This window comes from Leuresthes tenuis, unplaced genomic scaffold, assembly GCF_036924035.1.
Source record: "Leuresthes tenuis unplaced genomic scaffold, fLeuTen1.0.hap1 SCAF_2, whole genome shotgun sequence".
NCBI classification, from domain to species: Eukaryota; Metazoa; Chordata; class Actinopteri; order Atheriniformes; family Atherinopsidae; genus Leuresthes; species Leuresthes tenuis.
The window spans coordinates 23,802,826-23,830,670 of NW_027325356.1; the positions used below are offsets into that span (position 1 = coordinate 23,802,826).

The following is a 27,845-nucleotide window of genomic DNA, read 5'->3' on the forward strand; positions in this document are numbered from 1 at the left end:
TTATGTTCAGTGCACTTTATTTACAAAAACTTTTCAATTAAGACCTTTTGTTTTCCTGTGAGAAATATATGCATTATACATACACACATACTGGTGAGTCATCCCAAGGTGCACTTTGTGATTTTACAGTTTAACAGAAAATGCTTCAGTGGGTTACATCTACCACCTCTCAATTTATATTTAATGCGTCGTTGGGAAAAGACTGAAGACGGCACACGGATGTGATTAAAAGCAACAGCAGCTTCCCAAATCAACACATGAATCAAACATTTATAACTCCCATAGTTGATTTATTTCATATATTAAATCAATTTTTTTTTAATTAAATAAACAGGAAACAAACAGTCAAACCAAGTATGATTTGGTTAAAACAGCCCATAATAATCTACTTTGCTTATGAATCCTCAGACATCACGCAGACTTCGATCTTACCAATAATTAGAAAACAAAAGTCATGCCTTGGCTATGTGGATGTTTTTCCATTCGTTTCCATTAAAGTGATTTCCAGTCAGTGTTTACTCTTCAATCTTGAGTACAGTGAGTTCGTCACATGACAGCAGACGCTACAAATATAGGCAAAGGAATTCATTTCAACATGGCATTAAAAAAAAGAAAGAAAGAAAGAAAAGAAATCCAAGCAGAAAAATATAGGCATGTTCCACAAACTATGAAGGTTTTTTTTTTTTTTTTTTTTAAAAAAGGACTTTCAGCGTGGGTCTATGTCTTGCAATGACCAATACTCACACTTGAGTTGGAAATAGCAGTGGTCACAGTAGGGCTTCCTGTCACAGATACGAATCTGGACTCCAGTCTCTGTTCCTCCGAGATGTCGGTGGCAGCCAACACACTGAGGAGGACGCACAAGTGAGAAAAGGATCAGGGTCAATTTAAGAGAAACCCAGCTGACTTGTAACATCACTTCAGAGACTCTGCCACCCAAGCACAGAACAACCAAGCTTTATTACTGCACAGAAGCACAATATATAAATATTACATGCAAGATTTCACTGTGTGGAACTCATCTGGGAGCAGAGACTGAGGGAAGTGAACTGACTGTTACATCTACACGCTAATGAACCTAGGTCATCTAAATCTGGGGATCTCCTGCAAGTGAGACTTTCACGATAAGCATCTAAAAGCAAAGTGTGACAGCGAGCCGTCTTTTCCCACTTAGTCAACTGTCAGAAATACTCATGCTAGCAATTACAAGAAGCATGATAATAGATTCAAGACTCCTGGCGACCCCACTAAAGATAAGGTGCAGTTACATGAGTATATAACCACAAAGAATTTCCCTAAAATAGGTACAGAAAAAAAAGAATGCAAGTTGTAACACCGGGTGACAATTATTGATAGGGAATGCAGCTATTGTGATCACATCCTCACCCCAGTCATGACCTCTCACCTGGAAACAGGTAAGGTGGAAGCAGAGACTAAGGGCCTCTACGACCATGGCTGCCCCACTACCCAGGACACGCTCACATACACAGCAAGTCCTCCTGCCACTGACCATCCTGGGGCGGCACACGTTAACACTGTAAGGCCCGAATGTAAAAATAAAAACACTAGCACAAGAGAGGAGAACAAAGTTCACACGGTTCATCTACCTGTCACGATGAGAGGACTCTGTGTTTGCATTTCTCCGAGATGATAGAGATCCAGTGCTGTAGCGGGAAGAGGCGTTCCTAGTCGGAGCAAAGTAACCTTCAGCAGTCGAGTGTGAGCGAGTGTAAGTGAATGCTCCGGCTGAGTCAGGGGGCTGACGCAAAGCATCCAGGTTGTCCAGAGACTCGTACCTGCCAACAGGACATCGCAGATCACAAATTGGTAATAGTAGAAAAAAGGTCCAAGGAATCAATCTTAAATCCAGTTCGGATGAGGTGCAAATGCAGGATTCACCTTTTCATGGAAACACCGACACTGATGGGTTCCTTGTGAAAACTGCTGCTGCGCTGCCGAATCCAGCTGCTGTCGGTCAGAAGCTGAGTCCTTTTCTTCATTTCCTCCAAAATCTGCCGTCTCTCTTGCTCAGCCTTAGACTGCCCTTTTCTTTTCCTCTGATCACCTGAAACTATCCACATTTGGGTTGAAACACGGGCCAATGTTGGAACAAAGAATAATACGACAGGAAGTAAACTAACCTCCTGTCTGTATGTAGGGTCCAGCTAATACTGGGGTAGACAAGGACTTTCCCCTATTGGAAAAACACAGGTCACAATATTTTAGGGAAGATTAGGGAATATAAGCTAAATATCATAAGCTGTAGTAGGTTCAAGCCCAGCTGCTGAAATGCACAGAAATGGAGCCAAGCTTGTTCTGACCTGTGTGCAGGGGACAGCAGAGCGAAGCCATAGGAGCCCTCAGCCCTGAGGTTTGAGCATAAGCCGCAATAAGGCACAGCAAAAGCAGCAGAAGGCACAGCAGTCATGACAAAAAAAGACTTTAAACAAGAGGCATTTTGAGAACATAAGTAAGTGAGAAAAGGCTTTATTTACCAGTCTTTCTCAGTGATCTCCTCATTCTGCACTCTTTGTGCCCCTGCCTTTTTCAGCTCCTCTCTGTCAGGGCTCAGCTTTTCTTCTCCAGTTTTCTTTAATCCATTCACATAAAACTCAGTGCTGGCAAAACTCTTGCGACTATTGGCCATCTCAGATGTATTCTGCTATAAAGAAATGGACAAAAATGTCTTCTATAAGTAGTACATTAAACTTACTAAAACAATACTGGAAAAAAAGATTTAAAATCTTAAGATCTTAACTGATTAAGACAACAGTGTATATTTGTTCATTAGCTTCAAAACCTTGTAGAATTTTATAGAATTTGTAGAAATCAGACAATCTGGATTATTTTAGCAGTTCATTTAAGGTGTAGGGACAAATCAGGTCTTTTCAGGCAATAGGATGACAACTGAATGCCTGTTTTAATTAAAGCACAATGTGCTGTCAGTCTGATCTCCACGTCACAGGTTTGTGGAAGTGAAGAAATGAGATTTCTGGGGATATTACTGCTCATCAGTTTTGGACTCATTTGGACATTTAATAGTCTAAGATCACAGAGGAACCCTGGGTTACTTCCAAGCTACATAAGGTCTTTTTCACATTAGCTTATGTTAATGCTAATTGCCAATATTACTAACAGTCTGCTGTTTGCCAAAAATCACGAGAAATCTAGAAAGCTGCTGGAAAAAGACCAAAACAGAATGGCTTAGTTTAAAAGAGAAGTGCTATGTCTGTTCCAGCCTAACAACCTTATGTTATTTGTAAAATGCAGTGGTAGTAACATGGTTGTTGGGCCTGTCTGGATGTGTCTCGGTCAGCACAGCTTGTCATCATTAATGGAACTACAAAATCTCAGTTAGCCCAGCAAATTGTAAAGAAAACTACAGTAGTATCGGCACATCTGTCCATGAGTCTCAACAGAAAGTGGATCATGCATCAAGCAAGACGCAACCCTAAACACACAAGTGGTTCTTAAAAAGGTTAAAGATGAATAAACTCAGAGTTGAATGGTCAAGTCAAACAAATGCTTTAAGAAGGACAACGTGAGCAGCTGATGTGAGGAAGTCCACCAACATCCCAGAGTTCAAGCTGCTCTGTACAGACAAATTCCTCAATGCGCAGGACCGATCAGCAGTTAACGGAAAGATACTGTACTTTTGTTTCATTTGGTTAATTCCTGTGGAAATAAGACAGTGGATTAAGTAACATTTATGCACAAATAAAAGAAAACTGTCCAACTTTGAGACCCTTCAAAAAGCTTATACTAACAGCAGAAACAGTTTTAATGGTGGTTACACACAGGGCTGCAAACTGTAAAAGACATTACCCTCGACTTCCTGCCTTCATTTGCATCCTGTTGTGCCCTCCGCCACTCTGCCTCCAGCCTCTCCTGATCCCGCTGATATTGCTCCTAAAATGTAAATTCAATAGGTTCTGTAAAACACTTCTGCCTTCTACCAAACTTGAAAATTTCCCTCATGGTGAGATCATGTGTTTGTAAAAAATGTGTCCACCTTTAGGAGGCGCTCTTGCTCTTCCTGCCACTTCTCCTGACGCCTGCGATCCTCCTCACGGTCCCAAGACCAGTTAGATGAGGAGGGGCTGAGGGACGGGACCTGGAGCTGGAAATGCACAAACAGATTGTGAGCGCACACATGATTACAGAGGTGACAACGTAAATTAAACACGCATAACTTACGTCTGACCAAACATAAACGCATACTTTGATTAAAGTGCTGTGGTAACTTACATCAGATATCGCCGACTCTGAGCCTCCTGTGAGAGAAGATAGTCGGTCAGTGGAAAGAACCCCATAAAGCTCTTAAAGATGATAAAGGTGAGGGTAATATAGCATACAGAAGATCATACATACACCACACAAAGACTGGGGACACATTAGAACTCTGAGAATCCATTATGGTACAAAGTGAAACTGCAAAGCGCTGTATGACCCGTTCTTTCTCTCTTTACAGCATCCAACTATGTGGGGTGTACACAAAAACTGCGTAGCAGCAGTCAGAACAGCCCTGCTAAAGGCCTAAGGTGTTTCAATGTTCCCTGAAGAACGAAATGGTGCACAAAACGAATTAAATTACAATTTATTTTGCTTTTAGATCTTTACCTGCAGGACAGGATTAAAATATCTATCTTTGCAAGCCAGCAGGTCCTGACGGGGGAAAGGAAAAAAAAAAAAAAAAAAAAAAAAAAAAAAAAAAAAAAATCAGGATCTCAGCATCAGCAAGGCTGCATGTAAACCACACTACTCTGCTAATGTATCCCCAGCTTAAAGATGTCACAATGCAAATACAGGAAAAGGAAACTGTTCAAAGACATGAGCATGCGACAGTACATAAAGGAAAGGAAATCAAGCCTCACATAAGAAACACTTTCGTTGCTTGCTGATGCTCAACGTCAACATCTTGCAAGCAGCTAAAATGAACAAACTACACACGGAGCGGACATTTACCACACAAGTAAACCCATGAGCTGATTCCTGCAGAGCCTGGAGAGAGAAGCCATTGCAGGATGTGCATCAGATCCAATAACAACAACAGAGGAAGACAGCCACACAAATCAGTCATTTTAAATCATTATCTGAAACCCATTTACAGACAGAACATGTAATACTACTGTAAAAGAGGCATCTATTGGAAATACTATTGCAGCATTTCTTTACAGGCTGTTAGATCAGATTATTAACTGTAATGGACATGATTGGTGCCGTGCTCCCTGTTGTTGTTCTGTAAGCTTGTACAAAGTGCAGCATAAAAGGCAAGCCGGGATTTTTTCTTTTTTTTGTGCCTCAATTTGCACAATTTCCCCCCAGTGGGGATTACGGTATTATAATAACATTTTGGAATTTTTCTCCTTTTCATTGATAAGATTTTCATATGCTCTGCTGAAAACAGTTTTTTTTTTCTAACAAAAGTAGCCAGTCAGATCTCATGACCGAATGAGTAATGGCTCACTGGTCTACAGCACAAAATGATTCAGTTCAACAATAAAAGGTTTCAAAAATTAACATTTCCATTTTCCTAACCATGTTCGCTTTCATCATGAATTAATTTGTACAGCAGACTTCCATTTGCTGCATGGAAGTCTGCATATTAGCTCATTCAGCTCTACACCCATTCTGTACATTGTTTAATACAGTCATTTCCCTTTTTCTACTTCTGTCCCACTTTTGATTCTCAACATTTCTACGTTTTTCTTCCTAACAAACGCTTAGGGATAGGAATTAAAATTAAAATGTCATGGTTAGAATTAAGATTCTACAGTATATGAGGTCAGGGTTAGAACAACAGACATCATTAGGACATACACATTTTACTATTCATAGGTTGCGAATCAAGGATTGTGTCTCCAATATGTTTTGGTGATGTGAATAAACAAATGAGCCTTGGCTGGGGTTGCAGACCTATGTCATCATAGCTACCAGTGCTGTGTGCGTTAAAGGCAATCAACGAATTAATGTCCAGCTTCTGATTTCTTTTAATCCACTACTCCTTCCTTGTAATGAATACCGAAAAGCTAACCAAGCCAAGCACAGGCCACCAAAGCTGCTACACAAGATGTTCACTTCATACTGGTGTTTTACCTTTCTGTTTGAAAAATTCTGCCCTCCTTTTCTGATTGTTCCTAGTTATACTAATATAATCTACATGAAAAGGAAGGAGGGATAAGGTGAGATATTAGATTACATACAGTATCCGAGGAGGAGTGGGCAACAATTTTAATCACATTATCGTCATAGAACTTTAATGACAGTACCTTTACTTTTGGCTGTACTGGGCTGGTAGGAGAGCACTCCACCTGCAGTATTACCCTGCAGTACCTGAGCAGGTGAAAGATTGCACCACAAATAAAACTGATTGGAAGAGCTTTGAGTATACATATATCTAAATGAACTAGCTAGAACAGTTGCTTACATTGTCTGTTTGCTCATCAAATTTGGATACTTGTGTATCTGTCGTTTCTGTAGGGGCCGCCTTGTTGGAATGGTGATCGGGGCAACCAATCAGAACAGGCGCTGCAGCAGTCAGATTGAGAGTCATCCTGCTCTGGCCTGGCTGGTTGCAATGACTTGTGGTGTTCCAATCTAATCAAAAACAAACGGCAATCAAATTTAAGATCACATCAGCTTTTGTGCCTACTGGTTTGAAGTCAGGTGATCAAATACCCGCAGGCGGTGCTAAAAGACCTCATCGCCTTTGCTGTGTCATGATTTTACCCTTGATGCCGTAGCGTCTAATGTCCATGGTCAGACTACCAGTTTGCAAGGACGATGCCATTTTATCCTTCCACTGGTTGTAGGTCATGTGTGCCACGGCAACTCCATCAACTGCCAAAATTTCATCGTTCACACACAGTCGGCAGAGCTCTGCTGGACTGCCTGCAGGAGGAGAGGCATTGGGGAAACAAAGGAGCATGAGAACAAGGACAAAACAGCAAAAGGATATCAGGATTCATTCTTCACCATGAAGCGAGCCGTAGCAAGTTGCTGCTCCAGACTGAGAAGTGGGCCAGTAAACCAAAACTTCAGAGAAGCAAGTAAGCGACACCTCTGTTACAACTTAATTATTCATTGAGTTTTAAATCACTGATCACATTTTGTGGTTCTTTGACGCACAGAAATATTTAACGACCAAAACCAACCAGTAATCAGTTATCTGCTCATAATGTAATCGTTATATCCAGCTTTTACATTTTAGCTCTTCACAAAAAAAATTTAAAATAACTGAAATTCTGCAATCCACTGCTTCAGCTACATCATTTATGCATCAATCTAACCTACAAACTTGTCTCATGTCTCCCTCTCATGTGTTCCTGATCTGTTATTGTAAACAGAGACTAAATAGTAAGTTTTATATCATCCAAACAATACAGAATGTCTGCCCCTACAGCGGCCTTTCTCCTAGACAAATCTCAATACCATTTGACCTTTAGGCTAATATAGTTTTCCAGTGACGAAACGTAAGCAATCCAGAGATTAAAAGTCTTACCTGGCTGAACAAATGTTAGCCTTGTCCCTGTGGAGTCCCAGTGAGTGTGGAAACCAAAGTCGGGTACACTGTTGGGTTTAAGAGTCAGGCTCACTCTCATGTCACTGTGATCCACCTGAAACACACACGCACACACAAAAAAGTGACACCCTGAGATCCAATGTCATGCGCTTCCTGGTGGAAATTAGACACCTTTTACACAAGAACAGTAACTGACACTCTGAATGAGTAGTTTATTATTCTGTTGTCAGAGATGCTCATTCAGCACAATACTTATGAATTGAGCTAAAGGTGAAGAGTATTCACTCTTCAAGAAACTCATCAAGTGCTTAATGCTTAATATTGTCAGCAAAAACGTATTCATGCACATATTAAACCATTTTAGGCTTAATCCCGAACAGACCTGTTCACCCACACATGTGCTTTCACCACCTGTTAGACTGACTTGTTTAATAACAATTTATCAACCATCAGCTTTGTAAGGGCAGCTGTGTCACCCTAACAGGTGCCACAAACTAATGAGGCCTTTTACACAACACTGCGAAATGACAGTACAGCTGCAAAAGCACAAGCGCAATAAATCTCGTTAATGAAGGTTCTTTTTTTTCGTCAGGTGTCCAAAAGGCTTGTCCATTAAAACTCATGCAATTAACGGTTTCTCTGTTGATTTTATGCTACCATTACAATTCTAATGGGTCGATAATACGCATGCACCTAAGAAGTAAGGTTCTTTGAGATAGATGCTTGGTGGGGCCTGTCCTTCGACTCCGGAGTTGTTAAACCACTACATGAAGGGGATAAAAACAAGGCGTAACTTCTATATCTTTTCTACTGCAAATCAACATTTCCGTTAGTCATTTGCCTATCTTTACATTTGGAAACAGACGATTGAGCTACATTATCGCAGGTGATGTCATATTTCTGACAGGTTCTGCATGCATAGATTCAAACCTTGTTTAACCCTCTACCGATCCTCATTAACAATTTGCAGTGCATTACTGACGCAGGTTACATGCAAAGGTGAGTAAAGCTACGTTACAATTTGACCATTTAATTTGACGCACATCCTTTTTATGATGAGTTTAAGCTGTCTGACAAAACAAAGGGAAAAGGATGGGAGTGAAATCGGCTTCACTGGGAATTCAGCTGCATGAAAATACACCTTTGTTTTATTGTTGATAAAAAAGATTAAACTCCTGAGCACGTGCAGAGAGCTTAGAGTTTCTTAAAGCCAAACATATATGCGTGCACTTGAAACGTGTCATATAAACGTGATAAGTTATAACATAGCCTTACAGCGTCACCCACTGGCCACATTCATAATGACAGGATGCACATCAACTCGCTAGATTTAATTAGTGTAATTCTTTAATCCGTTTGTTTGTGTGTTACATAAGTGAAACTACCTTTTTGCTGATGAAATTGTTCATTGTATCAGGCTGCAACTTATTTTCATTAGGAATTAATTTGCTGATCACCTTTAAATTATGAAAATGATCAAAAGTAAAAGAAGCAAATTGTCACTCCTTAATAAGTTGGAACCATTTTAGTTTTTCATGAAAAGCTGCTTAATTATCACAAAATTGCTAAATAATATCTACTTGAATAAAATCAATCATTAACACCACAATTATTTGCCCAATCATTTCATGAGTTTTTGATTTGAGTCAATTTAAAAAGTCACTCAAAACAATAAAAGCAGTCATGACTAAAGTGACGTGAAAAGTAAAATTAAGCAGTCTTATCAAAAGCAAAGTACTTTAATTTTAGTGCAGCATTTGAGTAAAGATTTAGTACCATTCCACAATGACGAGACAAAATATATAAAATAAAATAATTAAAAAAACTTAAGTCAAAGTATCAACTGATGATGTTTAAAACTGCCCTTATGTTTAAAGCTTACAACTACTGAGAACAGTCAATATATATTGGGGATTTGATAATCCCCAATAAAAATTAATCCTACATCCAGACTGTGTCATGTTTGCACAGTTTCACATTTGCAATTTGCAGATGGTGCTGAGATAAATAATACAACACACCTTTAGGAGCTCACTGCTGATGTTAGATGGAAAAGACAAGCTTTTGCTGTGGTGAGGCTGTAGGCTTGAATAAGGCTGGGGCAGATGGGAATGGCCATTATTCTGAAAGGAAGTCTGGCTGAAGAAACTGGAGCTGTTCACATCTCTCTGGTCTGTGCCATTCTGCCTTGCCTGGTTGGCTTTCTTCTGTCTGACTGTGGCCTGGTACTGACCCCTCAGATGGGCAGCTGCAGTCTGTCTTTTGAGAGATTGTTTGGTGGATGAGGAAAGGAAATCCTCTTTCTCATTATTCAAAAGCAAACCTTGACTGTCGTCCACCTGGAGGCAAAAAAAAAAAAAAAACAGACAACATGCTCACTTGGACAAGCAGATGAATCCGATTACACCACTGCATTGTAGCACTGAAATACTCTTGTATATTTAGCCATTTATTTATAAGTCTGTAATAAAAATCCATTAAATAGCACTCCAGCTTTATTTGTTGCCAACATTTTTGGTTGAAATTGCATTATAAGTTTATCAAACCACATATGTAATGATACCAATGGAATATTTTTTTTTTTTATAATGAACAAACCTTTTTAATCCAAAATTGATCAGAAGGCCAGTAGTTTTCTACACTTTAGTTTTGGAAAATGTCTTAAAATCTAAACTCAAAAGAAAAAAGGAAACTGACTTATTCAGGAGACAACACAGGCCACTTACGATCTAGATACCTTTTCAATAAACCTTGGTTCTGTTTGGATACCCTTTTGCTCAACTGCAATTTTCTGGAATCAACAGTTATGCTGAAAGGGAACTCACGTTGACCTGTCTCGGCAGTGAGGAAACCCTGGACTGCTTAGTCCCAAAGGGTTTGGCAGTGACTGTTGAAGAGAGACGCGAGGACCCCTCAGAACGACGGTAACCGCGTGGAAGGCTGGCGGTGCTGGACCACGATCTGGTTCCGGACAGGTACTTTGAATAGCTCGTTTCCTGCTGGTCCCAAAATGACTTCTGGTTCTCTTCTTGGGATGCGTGGTGCTGATGGGACGAGTCCTCTGTGGCATCAAGTCCTGCCTGAGTAACTGAATCTGGACAAAAAGTTTCATCTTTAAGCTCGATGGAAGGAGGATCTGTGTCACGACTTGACATGTAGGAAGCAGGTTCCCAGTTGCTGGTTGATTTTGCAGTCATGTCCAGCTGTGTGGTTGTAATAAGAGAAGAAATCTGATTGGTTAAACCATATTGTGACTGGGGCTGCTCAGATGTGGACAGGAGAGGAGCTTTGCTGTCCAGGGCTTTAACCTGGGTCTGAGAGATGAATAGGCAGTCTAGAGAAGGTGTAGTAACTCCAGCTCCATCTGAGGCCAAAGATGTAAAGTTGGTCTCTTCTCCCAGGCTTCTCCCATTAGGAGGCGTGGCACCATGGGATGATCCCTGAGAAGAAAAGGTTTAATACTTGCTACCGATTTGCCATAAAACAATATAAGATAAGGGCTTTGTAAAAAGCTGCACATGCATCACTTCAAAAAAAAAAAAAAAAAAAACTTCAAATACAGAAAAGTAGCCTGAGGCATTAACCAAGGTCAAAGGTAAAAACTGAAAATTTCTATAATCCTACCCGAGTGTGGGTTGCGGGGCTGAAAGGTGCATCAGTAGCGTAGCTGCGAGCCAGCAGAGCTCGAGTATGTGGCCTCAGATCAGAGCCCGAGGGTTTTGATGAAGAACAGGTGGAGTAAGGACGGGGAGCAGAGCTGTACCTCCAGGGTGACTGGTCTCTGAGGAATTAGTGAAGCAAGGGAAAAAAGAGCCACAGTCATGATGGAAACAGTGAGGGAAGGATATGTTCTATATTACATAAGATTCATTTTAACTGGGTTGTTCTTTCTTTTTTTTAAAAAAACACATCCATGTTTAATCCTCAGCAGAAACAGAGTTTGCCAATTTAAGGCTAAGCTTTCACATTAGATGTTGAACATGCGTGTACCTTTTTATTGGACCTCCCTGGACATCATTCTTATTGTGAGTCGCGGCCCCATTGGTCATCTGGCTCATGACATGCTCCCTGTCCTGTGACTTCCTGTGAGGGTCAGACTTTGTGCTCCTGCGACGATTCTTCCACTTTGTCAAGTCCTGGAACGAATGCGCAAGTCAACAACACCGTCGTTTGTGTGCATTCAACTAAATGCTATTATCACTAATCAATATTTTAGGAGTCTTTAATTTCATAGCCCCGCATCCCATCTCTTCATCAAGTCAACAGTATCACTTCACAGTGCCTCTGAATCTCACAGACTGAGGTTTTCGAGATTTTGCTCACGTAACTACAGTATGATGGGATTGAATCTGCATTTTTCTGAGCATAGCTCAATCTCGTAAAATTTACAATTTCAATCTGAAGATACTGTTGCATGATACACTCCAAAGTTCCAGAGCAGCTACTAAAATAGACCTTGTAATAACAAGCTTTGTCAAAATTTATTTTAACTTACATCCTGCCACTGAGCTTCACTGTCCTTGACGGCAAAGCTACACATTTTGTTTTCTTGATGCCAGTCTCTTGACCGGCTGGTGTCCTGGCCTTTATCATAAATGCCTTTTCCATGAGAAACTTTGCGCTCAGGGTAAACCATCGGGATGTCACTGAGAGATTTGCTCCTGGTTAGGAGAGATGGAGCGGAAACAAAAAAAAGAATCAATCAATAATGAGGCAGGACACTAAACACAGGAAGCGATACTGTAAGGCGTCACTCGAGTGCAGAACAAACTTTTTTTCTTTTTTTAGCCATCAACATTTTACATACACATTTCAGACGATAAACATTTCATACAACCCAAGAAATTAAAAACAAAACCAGAAACGTTTCACAAAAAACAAGAATTAAAAAAAAATTTAAATTAAAAACCCAAAAACATTTCATTTTTAAAACATTGGAATTAGTAAAATGCCATTTGTTTTTTTTTTGTTTTTTTTTTTAATGTTTTCTGAAATCCAAGTGTTTTGGGAAATGTTTTGGGTTCTTTTTTTCCCCTCTGTATTGCATTTAGCACTTCAGTACCGCTGTTTTCAGTGGCTAACACTGCATGAAAGCGACACTTTGGCACACCTTGCAGCACAGAAAGCACAAGCTTACAGACACTCTTCATGCTCAATCACAGACACACAAAAGGGGGAAAACAAACCTGCATTCAAACAACACAATCTTTAGCAAAGTGCAAGCAGAGCAGCATGCTAGTTAAGTAGTGCAGCAGTATAAATAACAGATGCTGCTGTCTGCATAACAACAGCCGTGACTTGTACAGTAACTAGCACTAACACTGCTGTGGGCAACAGAGGATGTCAGATGTGACATTTGAGTAACTTACAGCCCAATTAGCAGGTGGTACATCAAAACAGTGACATTATTCAATGCGAGGAAGCAAGACAGATTACAAACGATCCTAAAGTATGTTGACAACAGAATTTATGACAGTCTACCCAGACAATTAAGAGCGAGGATGTATAACCAAGCACTGTATCCTTCTGAAAAGGCAAATGAAGTGTTCAGCACAGTTTCCGTTCAGAGCACAACGAACGCAAACAAAAGCATATCCAAACGAAGCGGCGACAAAGCAGCTATTGAGACAACACCAAGAAAATTAACTCTAATTTTACTCTTCAGGACTCACCAAATCCAGCCAGGGTTGACCTGAACTGGTCTCTCAGGTCTGACCTGGATTTGATAAATTCTACAGAACCAGAGAAAGACATGAAGAGTGATGAACACAAATGTGCACCTAAATTTAAGGCATATGGTTTGAGAAAACCACCATATTAAATAAAGACAATGTTATGGCCAGAGGCTAGACTAGAAAACCACATTATGTGACGAGAACATATTTTATTGCTCACTGTATGATATGACAGCTACAACACACGTCAAGACCACAGATGAATTGAAGGACACTTAATTACTGAAGAATAAATATATCCAACATACTTTGCAGCATATGAATTAGTCAATTTGACAGTTTATTAACCAACAGAGACAATTTATTTTTCACACCACAAACTGAAAAACCACAATGGCACAAAAGGTGTTAGAAATGACATGTTTCTGTGATGGCTAACCAGATTTGACAAGAGAAGAAATGTCAGACAGCAATATTTAGCACTAAGGAAAATATAACTAAAACTTTGTTAAAAATTTAACAGAAGAAAAAACAATCGTGCAGCACAGCGTCACATGACATGACGGGCTACGTTTATCTAAGCTTGTGCCAAACGTTCAGCACAGCGTTTAACGGATTAATGTGCGTGTGTGTGCATGCAAGGCAAAGTTCTGGCTTGGAGACTGTGTATTCAATTTGGTCCTGAAGTTCTTCCGTGTGTGGCAGAGATGTTTTCCACAGCAGTGGGTGTTGCATGCCGGGAAATTAAATCCAACTCCTCTGCCAAAGCCAGGGCTTTCTGGCTATGTTGAAAGAAAAGGAAGAGAAAATGCGTTAAATAAGTACGATGTGATTGGTATCATAATTTGTAAAGCACAGAAAGTTAAGGTGACAAGAAGTTTAATAAAAATAGAAGAAAAAGTGCAGAGTTAAGCGTCTTCCTCCTCATTCTTACTTGCTAGCTGCCTGAGCTTTGCGAGCTAAGGTTTAGTTTTCTTGTAGTTAAGATAAGCTGGATTTCTACACTACTGTATTATACAACACTTTAGCCATAAACAAACAAATAGACATGAAATTGCATGCCATCGCATAGTAGTAAAGAACATTGTTAAATGCCTCATGTTAGATTTCACTTAAAAAGTTAAGTCTGAAAATATAACCAACTTATTTAAGCAAAGCATGAAAGATTAGGCGACTCAACAGTGGCAAAATGTCATTTCAGCTTCGTCTTGCATTCGTTTTTAGTACATCTGCATTTATATTACCTCTTTGCATCATGCACAAATAAAAAAACAAAAACACCGACCTTAAACAAAGCATTTTACGATACCACGGTCGTCTCTGGGAGCCGAGGAAGATCCTGCGGACACGAAGCTCCTCTTCAGGCGTCCAGTATTGAGGCAAGAAGCGATCGTAGTCGGGGTTGGTAGACGTTTGACGGAGGGTCTGCTGCACTCGTCGCAAATACAAATCATCTAGTACAGGATCTGCCTCTGTACAATCATCTTCAGAGTCTTCCTCACACGGCGCTCGCAGAAAAAACTCTTCACCAACAGCACGCTCAGGAGGAAACGCAGTGAGGTGGGGTTGAAGGGACAATGACGCATCTAAGGTGCTGCAGTAAAGAGTGGTATATCCATGTCTATATTTACAACCGATGGTGAGAATCACAAAAATACCTAAATAAGTAAAAGCATTGAAATGACACAGCACACTTGCTCCAAATGTTAAAAGGCAGTTTGATCGTTAATTCATTAAAGCAAAATGCTTCGTCTTAAGGGTAAGTTTAGGGCTGTAAAATGCTTTTTAAGCCTTTAAGCAGAAGAATTGAATTATGGTTTTAGTAATGACCGAGTCAAGCAGAGCTCAGTCAGACACAACGTGTTCCACAACAGCTCAGATTGGATTTAAAAAAGAAACTTGCTGTCATTTGTTTAAATTCAGAGGAGCATAAGTTTATTTGGAGTGGTTTCCTGTTAAGTTTTAGATTCATAAGGATTTATAAAAATTGTTATTTGAACATTGCTGCAGTACCTCATTACTCTGAAACGTTTCAGCCCCCGTCTCTTCAAGGCTCCAGTCTGCTCTCTTGGTCAGCTGCTTCAACAAAAATCGAGCACTAGCTGCTCCTTTGTTCGATTCGTAAACCAGTTACCAGACAGGCATTACATGCAAATGGCTGATTTGGTGAAGTCACAAAATTCTGCACCACAAATTAAAGCAGTTCATATGCATTTCTGTGCAGAACTCTTTAGTATCCCTGAAGAAAAGGAAAAAAATTAAATAAAACACAAGCACAGTATGTCCTATTTAAAGGTACATCCGACTCTAGGGTGACAACAGCCTGTGAGGAAAGTTAAAGCACTTCCTCAATGAGAGAGCAGCCAACCCTTCCCTGTGACCTGGTGAAGTGTGACGATGATCCAAAAGTCTTTAGGACACAAACCATAGTCAGAGGAAACTTGAGCTGGATTTATGATAATGAATACGACTCTAACCTCATGTGAAGGTAGAGGATGAGGGCATAAAATCAATAAAGATAAAGTTTGCATGCAAACCTCTAAAAAGCTAACAGCATATCACTGTCTCCTACATGTAGGTCAAATCATCAGTTGAAATTAATGCTTAAAGCAAAAGGCTGGGCTGGGGGCATAGAATATTTTCCTCAAAGGAGTAATTTAAAGAGGACAAAGGAAACAAGTGAAGATTACAAATGAAAGGTTTTTGATAGTTCCATCCCACAACAAAGCAGTTCTTTGTCCACTGTTGTTTCTGCCTTTTCTGTGGCAGAGTGAAGCTAAAAGGACAAATAACAGCAGCAACACAAGCAGGAGTAGCTGACACCGAAGATGGTTCCCTGCACTTCTGAGACTCATGATGTGTCCGCAAAAACCTACAAAAGGTCGATTTTTGTTTGCTAATCTGATCTTAAATGAAGCAGGTAGAAGACATTTCAAATAACTTAAAAACAATCATTCAGTAATCTTTCTTTTTTAAATTTCCAAATGCCCAAGCTGCTTCAGTGCTTCACTAAAATTTAACTGTATTTACAGTCAGATGTTTTAGATTTAAATGGTTCAAGATGCTATTCCCACCAGTTACTCTGACTGCTTATAATGAAGAACTATCTGTTTATTTCATAATAGAATTTGCCTTTAGGAATTAAGAGTTTTAAAATCTTTCCACTTCAATTTAAAACATATTTACACCATAGCAGTTCAAAGGAACTGCAGACAAACCCAAATATAAAAAAATACCTCTAATAAGAATTAAATGATAAATTGAACAAAAACTTGATGGATTAAAAGAAAACAAAAGGGGGGGGGGGGGGGGACTTTAACAAGTAGTACAAAAAACTCAATCATACAGACATCACACCAAGATCGAATTAAACAAAGAAAACACTACGCCAATCGTTGCAAATCACAGTTCTTTTCTAAAAGACATGTCAAAATGCACTGTAAAAAAAGAAAATTCAATGAAAATAGTGAAAAGGAATGTAAATGAATGCCAGCAAGTCTTCTCTGAAAGGTTAGCTATGAATAAGAGAGTTAGAAGCAGTGTGAGAACTTTCTACACAAAGCAGCCAACACATTTGCCATACCTGGGGAGCGGACTCAGGCAGCCTCCCGTTTTCTCCTCCAGTCCTTGCTTTCTTCCAAGTGGTGGTGGGATATAGCCTTTGTTTTGGAGCATTGAGGGCTGCGTGTTCTCCATCCTGAACACTTGCTCAGCTTCGGCGTCACTTCCACAACCTGGAGATTGCACAGACAAATGAAAAATGAGCAAAAAGAAAAAAAGCAGAAACACTAAAGCTAGACTGATTTAAAAAGGAAAACCGAGGAAAAAGTTCATTAAAGTTGGAACAAAAGAGGCTTGAGAGAAAAACTTCTGGATGACACCACACAGCTGAGCCTCTAGCGAACTTCAAGCCAAGGCTTATACCCACTCCCATTACAGACATTTTCATCACCATGGTGTGGAACTTGCCACAATCCAACGGTGACGTGCAGCGAGTCGGGCACAACCACAAGTAAATAAACTGAGGTGACGGAATCAGCAGCTGGTGTTGGTCAGATTAAATAAGATTGATGAAGCACAACATAACAAAGTCACCTATAATATGCACATGTTTGTAGATCTTAAAGATGTTTTAACATTTCTTTTTTAACAGATTCACGCATCAAGCAGTACGACATGCATTGCATGCGATATGTGGCATTTTACCGAGGGAGCCAGCAGAGAGCACAAACGTACCGTCATCATTTGGCTGGACAGCACGGTTGTCCAGAGACTCCATGTCATCCATCAAGTTCCCCCTTTTATAACTCTGCCTCATGCTCTGACATTCGTCCTCCTCTGGGTAGCGGCCTTCTTTGAACCCACCATCTCTCACAAACATATTACTGCCCTCTTCGAGAGCCTGGATTAAGACGACGTGGTTAATACAGGTTTAAAATGTCAGACCACAATATCAAAAGGCCACAAAAGCAGCTTACCTTGGACAAGGCCAACCCTAACAGTCCCTCGAAGGCCTTGAAATTAAGCTGGGGACCGCTGTAGAATGCGTCTAGTTGAGCCTTGCGACCCAACCAGTAGATTGTAATCAGAACCTGAGGGAGTGGACAAAAACATCTGGTTCTACACAAAACTTAAGTGAAGACCTTAAGAAGAGCTTGTAAACGCAACAAACTTTAGCAGCCTTCACAAAGGTGGTCGTAAACACAGTGGTACAGCGTGACCTTAAGAGTGACGAGTAAAGCTCTGAAATATGGGCCCCCACCTACATTTAGCGTTTTCCTACTTCAGCAACCAGAGCATTTTGAAACAATTTGTTTATTTGCCTTCAGGCGTTGGGGTTTATCTGACAGATACAGTAATGTTTCTGAATGACCCAAAGTCTCAGCTGCACAGGGATATGTACTCATCTTTGACAGGATATCTTTATTTGGTTTGTTAAAAAACCGCACAGAGCAGTCAGCATGTTTTAGCAGTAACAATTGCTTTTGTCTGGATTCACCAGCATCAGCAGCTGCTAACTTTACTGGACAACTGAAAGCATTTACAAGTTTGTTAGGATTTCAGTCGTCACAGTTGCCGCACTCCATCAACATAACTTGACACAGGGTTACTTATTGAATTTTCACTGTAAATGTTGCACAGACACCCACTACTACACATGTAAGGAATGCAATTTCCTCCATCACTTTGGATATTTAAAAACTTTGATGCGTCCACTTTTAACTATTTTTAAACGCTGTTTTCAGGACCTTCTGATACACAAACGACCAAGATGCCTCCAACTTTTCATACAAGTTAAATGTAATGTATGCAGCTTCCTTCGGTCTCTATGCAGTGTTGCAGTTTCGGCACAAAGCTGGTTGCATGTGGAAGGCACATAATAGCTTGTTCACTACAGTTAAAGAGATATTCTTATTGTTTACCTCATGATACATTAATCTGGGTAATCCAACTCCGAATACCTTGAAACAAATATTCACAGATCTTATGTACATTTTGTCTCCATAAACCAAATAAGATTTAGGGGAAAAAAAAAAAAAGGAAAAAAACAAACACGTGTTAATGATGCTGCTCATGTGTTAATCTGACAATGGAAAATATTGGACTGTTCAGCCGATTAGCAATCATGGTCGATTTTTAGCCTAATTTGCACAAGTTTAGCCTAGTTTAGCCTAATTTGCACAAGCTAAGGATAAGCAAAATTATGCAGGAACCGGGACACAGACACTAGCTGTGGTTATGAGATTATTTTGCCTTATTCTAAAATCAAATTTCTTCTTTTTTTTTTCTTTTTTTTTAAATAATAGAAAATAAACCACTGATAAGGCTGAATGACAATGAATCATCAAAACCATTAATATCCCTTCTCAATAACATAATTTGCCCATTACTTGTTGAGATGCAACAGCATTGTCAGTATATTCCAAATAGCACAGTTTGTTTTTACAGCTTTAAAACTGACAGATCTGTCAGTCAGATTGTCTGGTTCAAAAACCCATTGAAATCCAACTTTCACTGGGCTCAAATTGACCCTAATTGGTTAATTCAAAGAATAATGCTACACCCAGTTCAAAGATAGGTTGCTCTGATAAACAGCCTCATTACTAAGTCCAAGTTGTCAGCTATTGTGCGATTCAAATGAAGCTTTCCAGATAGCCAAACAGCCTCGAGTGTTGGAAAAGAAATGCCTGGAGTTCACGCCAGCATGTTCACATCCAGCACTCACATGTTTCATACACAGAAAGTGCAAACACATATGGCAGCTTGTTACAGTTTGAATATGCAGTTTAAAGCACAATATTCAAACAAGAGCATGCTTTAGCCACATTTGGATACATTCCGAACTCAGTCAGCAACAAACCCCATCACATTTCTGTTTCTGGATGAGTCAAAATGCTGCTGGAATTTTGGCATTAGTTTCAGGAGCTGGAACCTGTGCCTTACAGGAAATTCTAACTGGGTGAATAAACAGACCATACACCATCTCGGATGCCAGGGAATCAAGCGACGATGTTACTGAATAATTGGAGCAGGACACAGCTAACTTGAAAAGATTTATAACTCACTATCAGTACTGGTTAAAAAGTGCAATAGGAAGGTCTTATCAGAATCCAGCCCTGCTGAATTTACAGGTATTCATCAGCTCCAAACACCATTGATGGCAACAGCACCTGGTTGCACATGCAAATTGTCAACCAAGGTGCTGCACCGCAGACCATAAGAAGGAACTTTGTCCCTATACAGAAACACACAGTTATCCATCCTAACATCTCACATAGAGGCTCTTAAACTGACAGCATCACTCGCAGTAAAAGCGAGACAAGACTGAACAATTTTTCCTGAACAATTTTTTAGAGACATGACAGCTCCCTTTCAGTCCCAACTGTGTGGGACCAACGTCTGCGGTCCACTCAAAGATAAACTAGCATCAGACTCATGCTCATCAAAAAAAAAAATCTTAGTCCAACACAACCTGTAGGATTACAGTGCAATACCATCTTATCATATATTAGTTACAGGCCTTTTCCCTAGAAGGCAGTGGTAAAAACTGGACTGGTGGTGATTACACTGCCGCTCCCAACACAACGAGTAAAAATACCGCTACAGGCAATGGGAAAATAATCTGCTCATTTTACCACATGTACCAATGTTTAAAAAAAGCAAACATGGTTTTGACATTTATTGTAATAATAATAAAAAAAAAGAGGTTTGAGAGGTGAACGTGTGACTTACATTTTTGAGCCGTCTCTTGCTTTCATCACGCCTAAAATAAAAGCAAATGGTGAATATTTAGAGGACTTATTTCTCTTGAACAAACTCATCCAGTAAAAACAGGGAGCTGCTGAGAAAACAGATCATTTTCAGCTTGCCTCTCATCAGCTACTTATCAGGTTTTATAGAGAGCAGGTCGTCAGCTCACAAAAAAAAAAAAAAAGAGAAGCTTGTCAGACAAAGCTCATATCTTAATAAATGCAAATCTGCTCATTGCACTTATCTCTTTCAGCACACGTGATGCAAATACCCTAATGAAAGTGTTCAATATAGCCTTTACACACACAGCATTTCAGACAATGTTGGCATATTTGGTCAGCTGCCAATACGCAATGATATGAGCATCAGGATGAGTTTAAGATCACTGAAAACCCTTTAAGTCCCCTTAGCAAATAACAGGAAGCAACTTCACCTGAGAGTCACACGAGTAGACAGGTCCTGCAGGTCACCTGGATGAAACAGCTGCGAGTCGTTTAGTCCCAGTTTCCCACAGGCTTTCAGGAAGACAGTCACATTATCCTAAAAAGTGTTTCAGAAAAACAACAATAAGTGTAGAGGAAAAAATGTTAGGGATGAGCATGCAAAAAAATGCGACCAGCTAAGTGAACAGTTGACACGGCATCATTCAAAGCATATGAATAGTTCTCAGTATGAGCACCATTAGGTCCGAGACCAGTGTTGTCAATAATTAATAGATTACTGATAAATCAGCAGTTTGCCACAACACAGCAGATTTCAACAGTCGGAGCCGATGAGCATTAATTGAAAATTGACAAAGTTGGCTGTTAAAAATTCCACTTTCTCTGCTCCACTGGTGCAAAACCCACTAACATCATTCACTTAAGTACTTTGTGCCAATACAGTCGTGCTAAAACATTCAATAAAAAGCTCTGGATGAAAACGCTTTAAATTAACACACTCGAGCGGCGAATGTAGAAAAAACTGATAAGAATAAAGCCCATCTTCCTATATATGGTATTAAAATGAAAGCTTAAGCCTCGGTATCTTAGCAGCACACTGTTGTCATAGCTGCTGGTGGAAACAACCATTTCTTTTACACACACACACACACACACACACGAGGGTTGTCAAATGACTAATAGGAGAGAGGGGAAAAGAAATTTTTTCAATTCAGATTTTTCTACCTCAAATATTTGATTTTCCAGGAGAAACTGATCACTTGGGCATTCAGTTTATAGCATTTATATTTTTAATGCTCGTTATAACATCAATCGTGCCAAATCTTAAAAATAACTACCGGTAGTGAAGTGGAGGTGTCAGGTAGCAGAGAATGGAAATCCATCACTTGTGTGCTCAGACACATACTGCTGAGAGTTGCATTCCACTTAGTGGAAGTCAACACCAGGTTGCTCTCTCAAACCGTTGGCAGTTTAAGTTGTCCTGTTTGAGACAATCTGGTACGCGGCATTGGATCAGACCAGGCATCAGTCAAAAATGTAAGAGCTGTATCATTTCACCAGGCACGGAGACCATGATTATTTAGCTAGGCGATGCATTTCAGATTGTTGTCACCATCATCGGATCAGAGTTCTTCTTAAAAATGGTGAGCAAATTTAAGTTTTCAAGAGGCTATATTTATGCCGTGTTTAAAGAGGGTTATTCAGAAGTTTTTTAGTCTATTATGGTTTAAAAAAAAAAAAAAAAAGAAATTGCAAGATTAACTCTCAAAATGTACATTATAGTCATTTAGCAAACTTTTTTTTCTCAAAACAACTTACAGAACAAGTGGTTAACACATTAAATGTCAAATCTATTTAAATGACAGTACAAATAGAACAGAAGAGCACAGTGAGTGCAGGATATGAGTGTTACGATGGCAGGAGAGGGGGGGTGTTCTCAGAAAGGGCTTGAAGGTGTAATAGGACAGATTAAATTGGCATGCAAAGATTGAAAAAAAAAAAAAAAAAAAAAACAGCTTAGAGAGGTAAATATTCACATTAGCCCCTTTCAGATATGCAAAACTTTCATTTTTGCAACTTTAATATGCAAAACCTCAAATCAGCTCCCGAGTCTGAATGAGCATCCTTATGCTTTTCTGTTTAGTCACGTCATCATAAGGTCAAAGCAAGTGATGATTTCATCTCAATCTATACAACCCAAGTCTGAACTGTATGCAGTCACATTAAAGAAAAAAAAAGGCACACACAGATGTGTGTAAATGTGGCACATCATTTGCTTTATCAAGTACATATTAGCGCAGTTCAAACTTTGTTTCCAGGATTATTAGCTGCACTGTGTTGAAAATCTGAGCAAAAAGAACCCATAAGAAACGGTTTAATGTCCATTTTGATCGGACCCCCCACTTTCCATCGAAAGTGCAGACAGCTTTGTTCCCCAACCTAATTTTCCCTTCATCGTTTGTACCACCTGACAGGGTGGACAGGTTTGATGCTGTGATATTATATTTCAGATGTCAAATGCAAAAGTGGAGGACAAAAAAAATAAATTGAAAATGGCTGCCTTCAGGGTTGCTTTGATGCTACATCAGTGACCGCAACATGTCAGCAGTAGCTATGCCACTAGTTAACACAAAAGAATGCAACTATAATGCTCCAAAAGCAAAAAAATAAAAAAAATCTAAATATAATTAGATATTAGTAGTAAAATAAATAAAAATGTCCAAACTAAGGCTGAAGAGCCTTGCCCAAGTTAACAAAAGTCAGAATTCAGATTTCTACAACCATTTTCTTGGATTTTCCGAACTCCAACTAAAACAGAGTTCCTGCAAGTGAATGCAGCATTGAAAATATAAACAAAAAATTTAAAAAAAGCTGCAGCCCTCAGTCAAAGCATCTCCAAGTAATTTATCAGAGGTGCCCGAGCTCCAGTAAGCAGCTGCTTTAGAAAGGTTAATGTACTGTACAATCTATCAGACAAGTTACTTCACTCAGCAGAATAAAACATGTTTAGAATATCAACCAGACTGCAGTAGACCAGCCACGTTTCCCAGACTTCTGTCCGTACGTTCCGTCAAAAATAATTAGAACTCATTAGAAATTAGAATTTCAACACTTCGGTTTGTTCCTACTGCCACAAATTTATCTATGATAAAGAACATTTGTTTCAGTAACAAAGTCAGATTCTCGAAACCAAAACTATTTAACTTTTTGTTACATAAACATTAATTCCAAACATTAAAAAAGAAAAACATTATGGTCCTGTAGGCTTGAGGAGCAACTGCACACTTCACCACCAATTCTGCATCCATTGTTGCACACTGGCAGTTTATTGGCCCCTTATGGGGGGCTGAAATTGATCTTTCGCTGCTCTTGCTTGAGGCAGATACGCTTGTATGGGTCCACCGAAACACAGCCTGAAGCCAAAATAAAAATCTCCATTTGCATTGATGCCCCACAAAAAAAAAAAAAAAACTATACATATTCAGCAGTTTGATTATCACACTGAGATACAGTTTCAGGGTCATTTAAACTATAGCAAGCCTATAGGTGTCTGAACAGGAAACCACAGTCAACATTTCCTGTCTAGCAGGTGCTTTGTCATTTTCATATGCGTTTTCATTATGTTCGCACACAGAGCTGATGGCTGAAGTGGGAAGACTAACACTCACCAGGCCAGCAATCGGAGTCGAAAGCCTGTTGAGTCTCTTGATGAGTCCGGGTTTCAATTGGTTGATTAAGCTGCAGAGAAAATAATAAAAAGTTAGCAAATAAATTATCCTACATTGCCAAGATTATAAAGGACATGGAAATTTGCATCTCAAACTATGTCCAGCTTTTACAGCATGTTGTAACCTCCGACTATTTTCCCACTTAACCTGCACATTTACATTCGTCAGCCAGAGCCTTAGATTAGTTGGCCTCAGTTATTTTGCAAATTAACCTGTAAAAGTCTGCACCTACTTAGAATTAGTTTCTTTCACAAAACGAGGACTAACAACTTTCGTGTTCTGCATTACATGCAAGTTAATTCATACATCCCAACTTTAATGTTTAAGGAAGGAGGGCAACCAGAGTGCAGCTTTGAGTATAATACGTTAAAGATGGCTTACGGCTGCTGCTGAAATAAACTTAAAGTGGACGAGTTCCACTGACTAATGAAAGGTCTGCTTTATAATCCATTGTGAATTTATTTCTTTTCAATAAAAAAGTGTGACCTGATAGATGTGGCAATAAACTCCAAATCCGAGCATCATTACTCACTCACAAAGCAGGACCCCATTCTCCAATGCAGCACGGAAGTCACTGCAGCCGAAAGACTTTCCGGTCACTTCCTGATAAAAACAAAAAGTAATTGAACACCGAGTCCACCAACAAGAGCATTTTTTTTTTGATTACCCTGTGACAACAGTGCATTCAAGACAGTAAATGGATGTTCACAATTTCCCTGACAGTTGAAATATCTTTTTGATAAATAAACTGCCAAAAATCAGCAGTCGTCTCTAAAATCCAGTATCAGTCATGCCACATTTCATACAGGCTCCAACATGTCACAAATAGCCTCACACACCGCTACATTGTTTTTGACTGGCCATTAACAAGGACCACAGCAGATATCGACAATGGCAAAAATGAGGAAACGTGCTCTGGTTGAAGTCAGTCAAATAATACTCAAACTCACAAGGACAACATTCCGCAGTACGCTGCAACCTGCAGGCCAAAGTCACACAACTGAGTGCGCTGTGTACCCACATTTCTGCCTCAGCAGCTCCCAGTGCAACAGAAATATCAGAGCTGAATATTCATACAAGTGGATTTAAACAATGACTACAATAAACATTCAAAATATGTTTTGGTCAAAAAGGAAGCCATGATTTTAGAAGACAGAAGCACGCTCAGGGCTGAAGGAGCTTAGTAATGAGGACATAAAAATTGGACTATTAAAGTCCGCCTTCCATAACTAACAGAGGGCCCCAAAAGGCGATTGTTCTCACTAATTAGTCCCCCCAGGAATCCACAATCATAATTCATTTTAGTTGAACGGGGCACTGGGCAAAGAACGGATGTTTCTCAATGGCATCAGAGAAACAAAGCAGCGCAAGGTTAGCACAATAAAACACACTGTGGTATATTGCTCTGGCACTTTAATTGGTCAACAAGCAACATTGGAATTTCAAATTTATGTCAAGCATGTGGCTTCTTTAGGCCACTTCATTCAACAAGTCAGTTGCTATCAATTTTTACATCAAAGTGCCAAACATCTGTTGTGAAAACTTCTCAAATAGGAAGACTTCAAGCTTTGTGCAACTCTAATTTATCAATAGTTTTACAGAAAATAAATGTACAATGTGGCTGGCAGCTGATGACGATGATTTCAGATTAGGCCAGCATCGTTAGCTTTTGAGTGATACCTCACATGAGGCTGCAGGAATACTCAGGCGTCCGCAGGCCTCAAGGGACCATTTTTGGAGAGTGTCTGGACAAAGCTTTCGAATGATCTGTATGAAATATTCCTTTCCTGTTTAGGTTTTCGAAATTCAGACAAGTAATGGGTAAGATACCAGATAAGAGTGTTTAAATAAATAAATCAACTGGTAACAACTACAGCCATCCATTTATGAACCAAGTTGTATAGAAAAACTGCTCAGACATCTGCAAATCAGTCCCAGTAACACTTTCCAGCCATCCTGACTGTTCAGAGTACAGCTCTCAATTTACTGTGTGCGGGCCATAGAAACGCATTCTACGCCATCTTACCAAAAATGGGTTCATGACTGAAGAAATTCTGAGCTTGTAACGGATTTTAATTCAAGGGCTGGCATCATTCTACAGCAGGAAATCCCACCTGTTCACTGTGCTTCCACTCAGTTTCACCTGAAACCAAAATGTTTGTTTACATAATGTAAGAGAGGCTGATCAGTTCTCATTTGAGTCCAGCAGGCATTCAGCAAACATTCACACGTCCTTGCAGCTGGTACTCTGATAATGATAAATAACAATGTATGGGTTCTGGACGCTTATCTTGCCTCCTGTAGCTGGGAGTATTAGTGTTAGCACATTTACATAGCAATTTAGCACAAGCAAGAGTGTACAACACCATCTCCCATTTGAAAATCAGCATGCCTTGCTTCCCTCCTGTCAAACACACACACACACACACACATAGCTCATCATTGTTCGCCCATCCTTTCATCTGTCAGTGCAGAAAAATAGACGGGTAAAATTGGCACAGGCTGCCTGCCAAGAGAGCTCTGGACAAAATTCTCATAATGATCTACTCAGACACAGTGACATTAGTGCTTCTATTTAGAGTTGATTGACACTCGGTGCTTAGGCTACATTCTACATGTATTCACCGGTTATGATTTTAGGATTACGTCTTCTACACTGACTGGGGGAAAAAAAGCTGGTTGAAGCTACTAAGAGAGTACCTCGCTGTATAACCACATCCTCCACAATGCATGGCAAAGGTTTTCAACACTGTGTGCCACAGCAGTGTGCAGAGAGCTAGTACAACCCTGCCTTTAGTTTCAGCCAGTAAAAAGGTATGCTGTTTTATGCATCTTGTAATTTAATCAGTAACTAGTTATCTGTCAGTGCCCATTTGAATTTCCTCCCCAAGTCCTGCATTCAAATTGGTTTTATCTGAAGAACCACAAAGGAATGTACAGACAAGGTTTTCTGTTCAGAGACAAACTTGTACCCGAATCCTATCAAGATGCGTTTTGCATTTGCACCCAAAGATAAGTCCGTCAAGTGGCCTCAGTTTGAGTTAAACAGAGTTGTGCATGAGTCATTCGGAGAAAAGAGAAGAAAAAAAAGTGCATTGACTTACACGGGTTTTGGTGTGTCTTAATGATACAAACGATGCACAAAAGGTGATTTTTTTTTTCCCCCAGTAAATCTGAAACGAGCGCAGCTGACTTCTATGAAACACTTCCTGTCTCCACAGTGGGTTTGTACAAACGTGTAATCAAATCCTCACACGTTTGCACAGAAATAAGCAAGAAGAAGCAAGAATAACCGCAAGTCAGGAAAAAAAAATAAAAAATTATCAAAGTGAACCAACCTCAATCCAGCGTTGAGCCTCGCTGAAAGCATCTGCACAGCTGACACTGGTCTGCTGGCGCCACTCCATCCTAATCTTCTGAGCAAGCAGAGACAATTGTAACTGGAGAGTGAAAGAGGCAACTTTTCATGAAACTAATTAATTATGGCGCGGAAGCCGCCACAGCGCCTTGAATCCACACTAAGCTTATCAAGTAAGTTCTTGCTTGGAAAATGAAACACAGCCAGAGGCGGTATGTAGTCACCTTGCGCACTTTTAGCTGCTCACAGGTGCAAGTTCTCGGATAATTGACATTCAGCTTATCACCGGACACTCAGCACCTCTTCCACCGCATTTCCATCACGGTCACTTTTCGCTTATTGGGTAAAGTTGTGAGGGAAGGTGTCCGC

At 39.8% G+C, this 27,845-nt stretch overlaps 1 protein-coding gene across 1 annotated transcript; it reads right to left on the minus strand.

Annotated features, from left to right (window-relative positions):
• lmo7b (LIM domain 7b) lies at positions 1-27,820 on the minus strand. Its single transcript, XM_072380755.1, has 30 exons — positions 27,457-27,820; positions 24,651-24,721; positions 24,059-24,128; positions 20,882-20,988; positions 20,431-20,461; positions 17,676-17,789; positions 17,434-17,599; positions 16,781-16,931; positions 13,195-13,254; positions 12,018-12,183; positions 11,513-11,658; positions 11,147-11,303; positions 10,831-10,962; positions 10,348-10,725; positions 9,544-9,861; positions 7,502-7,616; positions 6,730-6,891; positions 6,428-6,597; positions 6,270-6,333; positions 6,097-6,156; positions 4,249-4,274; positions 4,013-4,120; positions 3,826-3,909; positions 2,496-2,662; positions 2,142-2,194; positions 1,900-2,071; positions 1,608-1,796; positions 1,406-1,535; positions 745-847; positions 1-563 (listed from the first exon to the last, which is right to left on the minus strand). The coding sequence occupies exons 1-30, from the start codon at positions 27,523-27,525 to the stop codon at positions 547-549; spliced, it is 3,756 nt and encodes a 1,251-aa protein (XP_072236856.1). The 5' UTR covers positions 27,526-27,820; the 3' UTR covers positions 1-546.
• Between the last annotated feature and the right edge of the window lie 25 nt (positions 27,821-27,845).

Coding starts and splice junctions, on each gene's coding strand:
- lmo7b (XM_072380755.1), bottom strand. CDS start 27,525: ATGGAGTGGCGCCAGCAGACCAGTGTCAGCTGTGCAGATGCTTTCAGC. Junction 6,598..6,729: donor TAGACGCTACGGCATCAAGG/GTAAAATCATGA, acceptor GTTTTTGATTAG/ATTGGAACACCACAAGTCAT. Junction 6,157..6,269: donor CAGTACAGCCAAAAGTAAAG/GTACTGTCATTA, acceptor CTTTTCATGTAG/ATTATATTAGTATAACTAGG.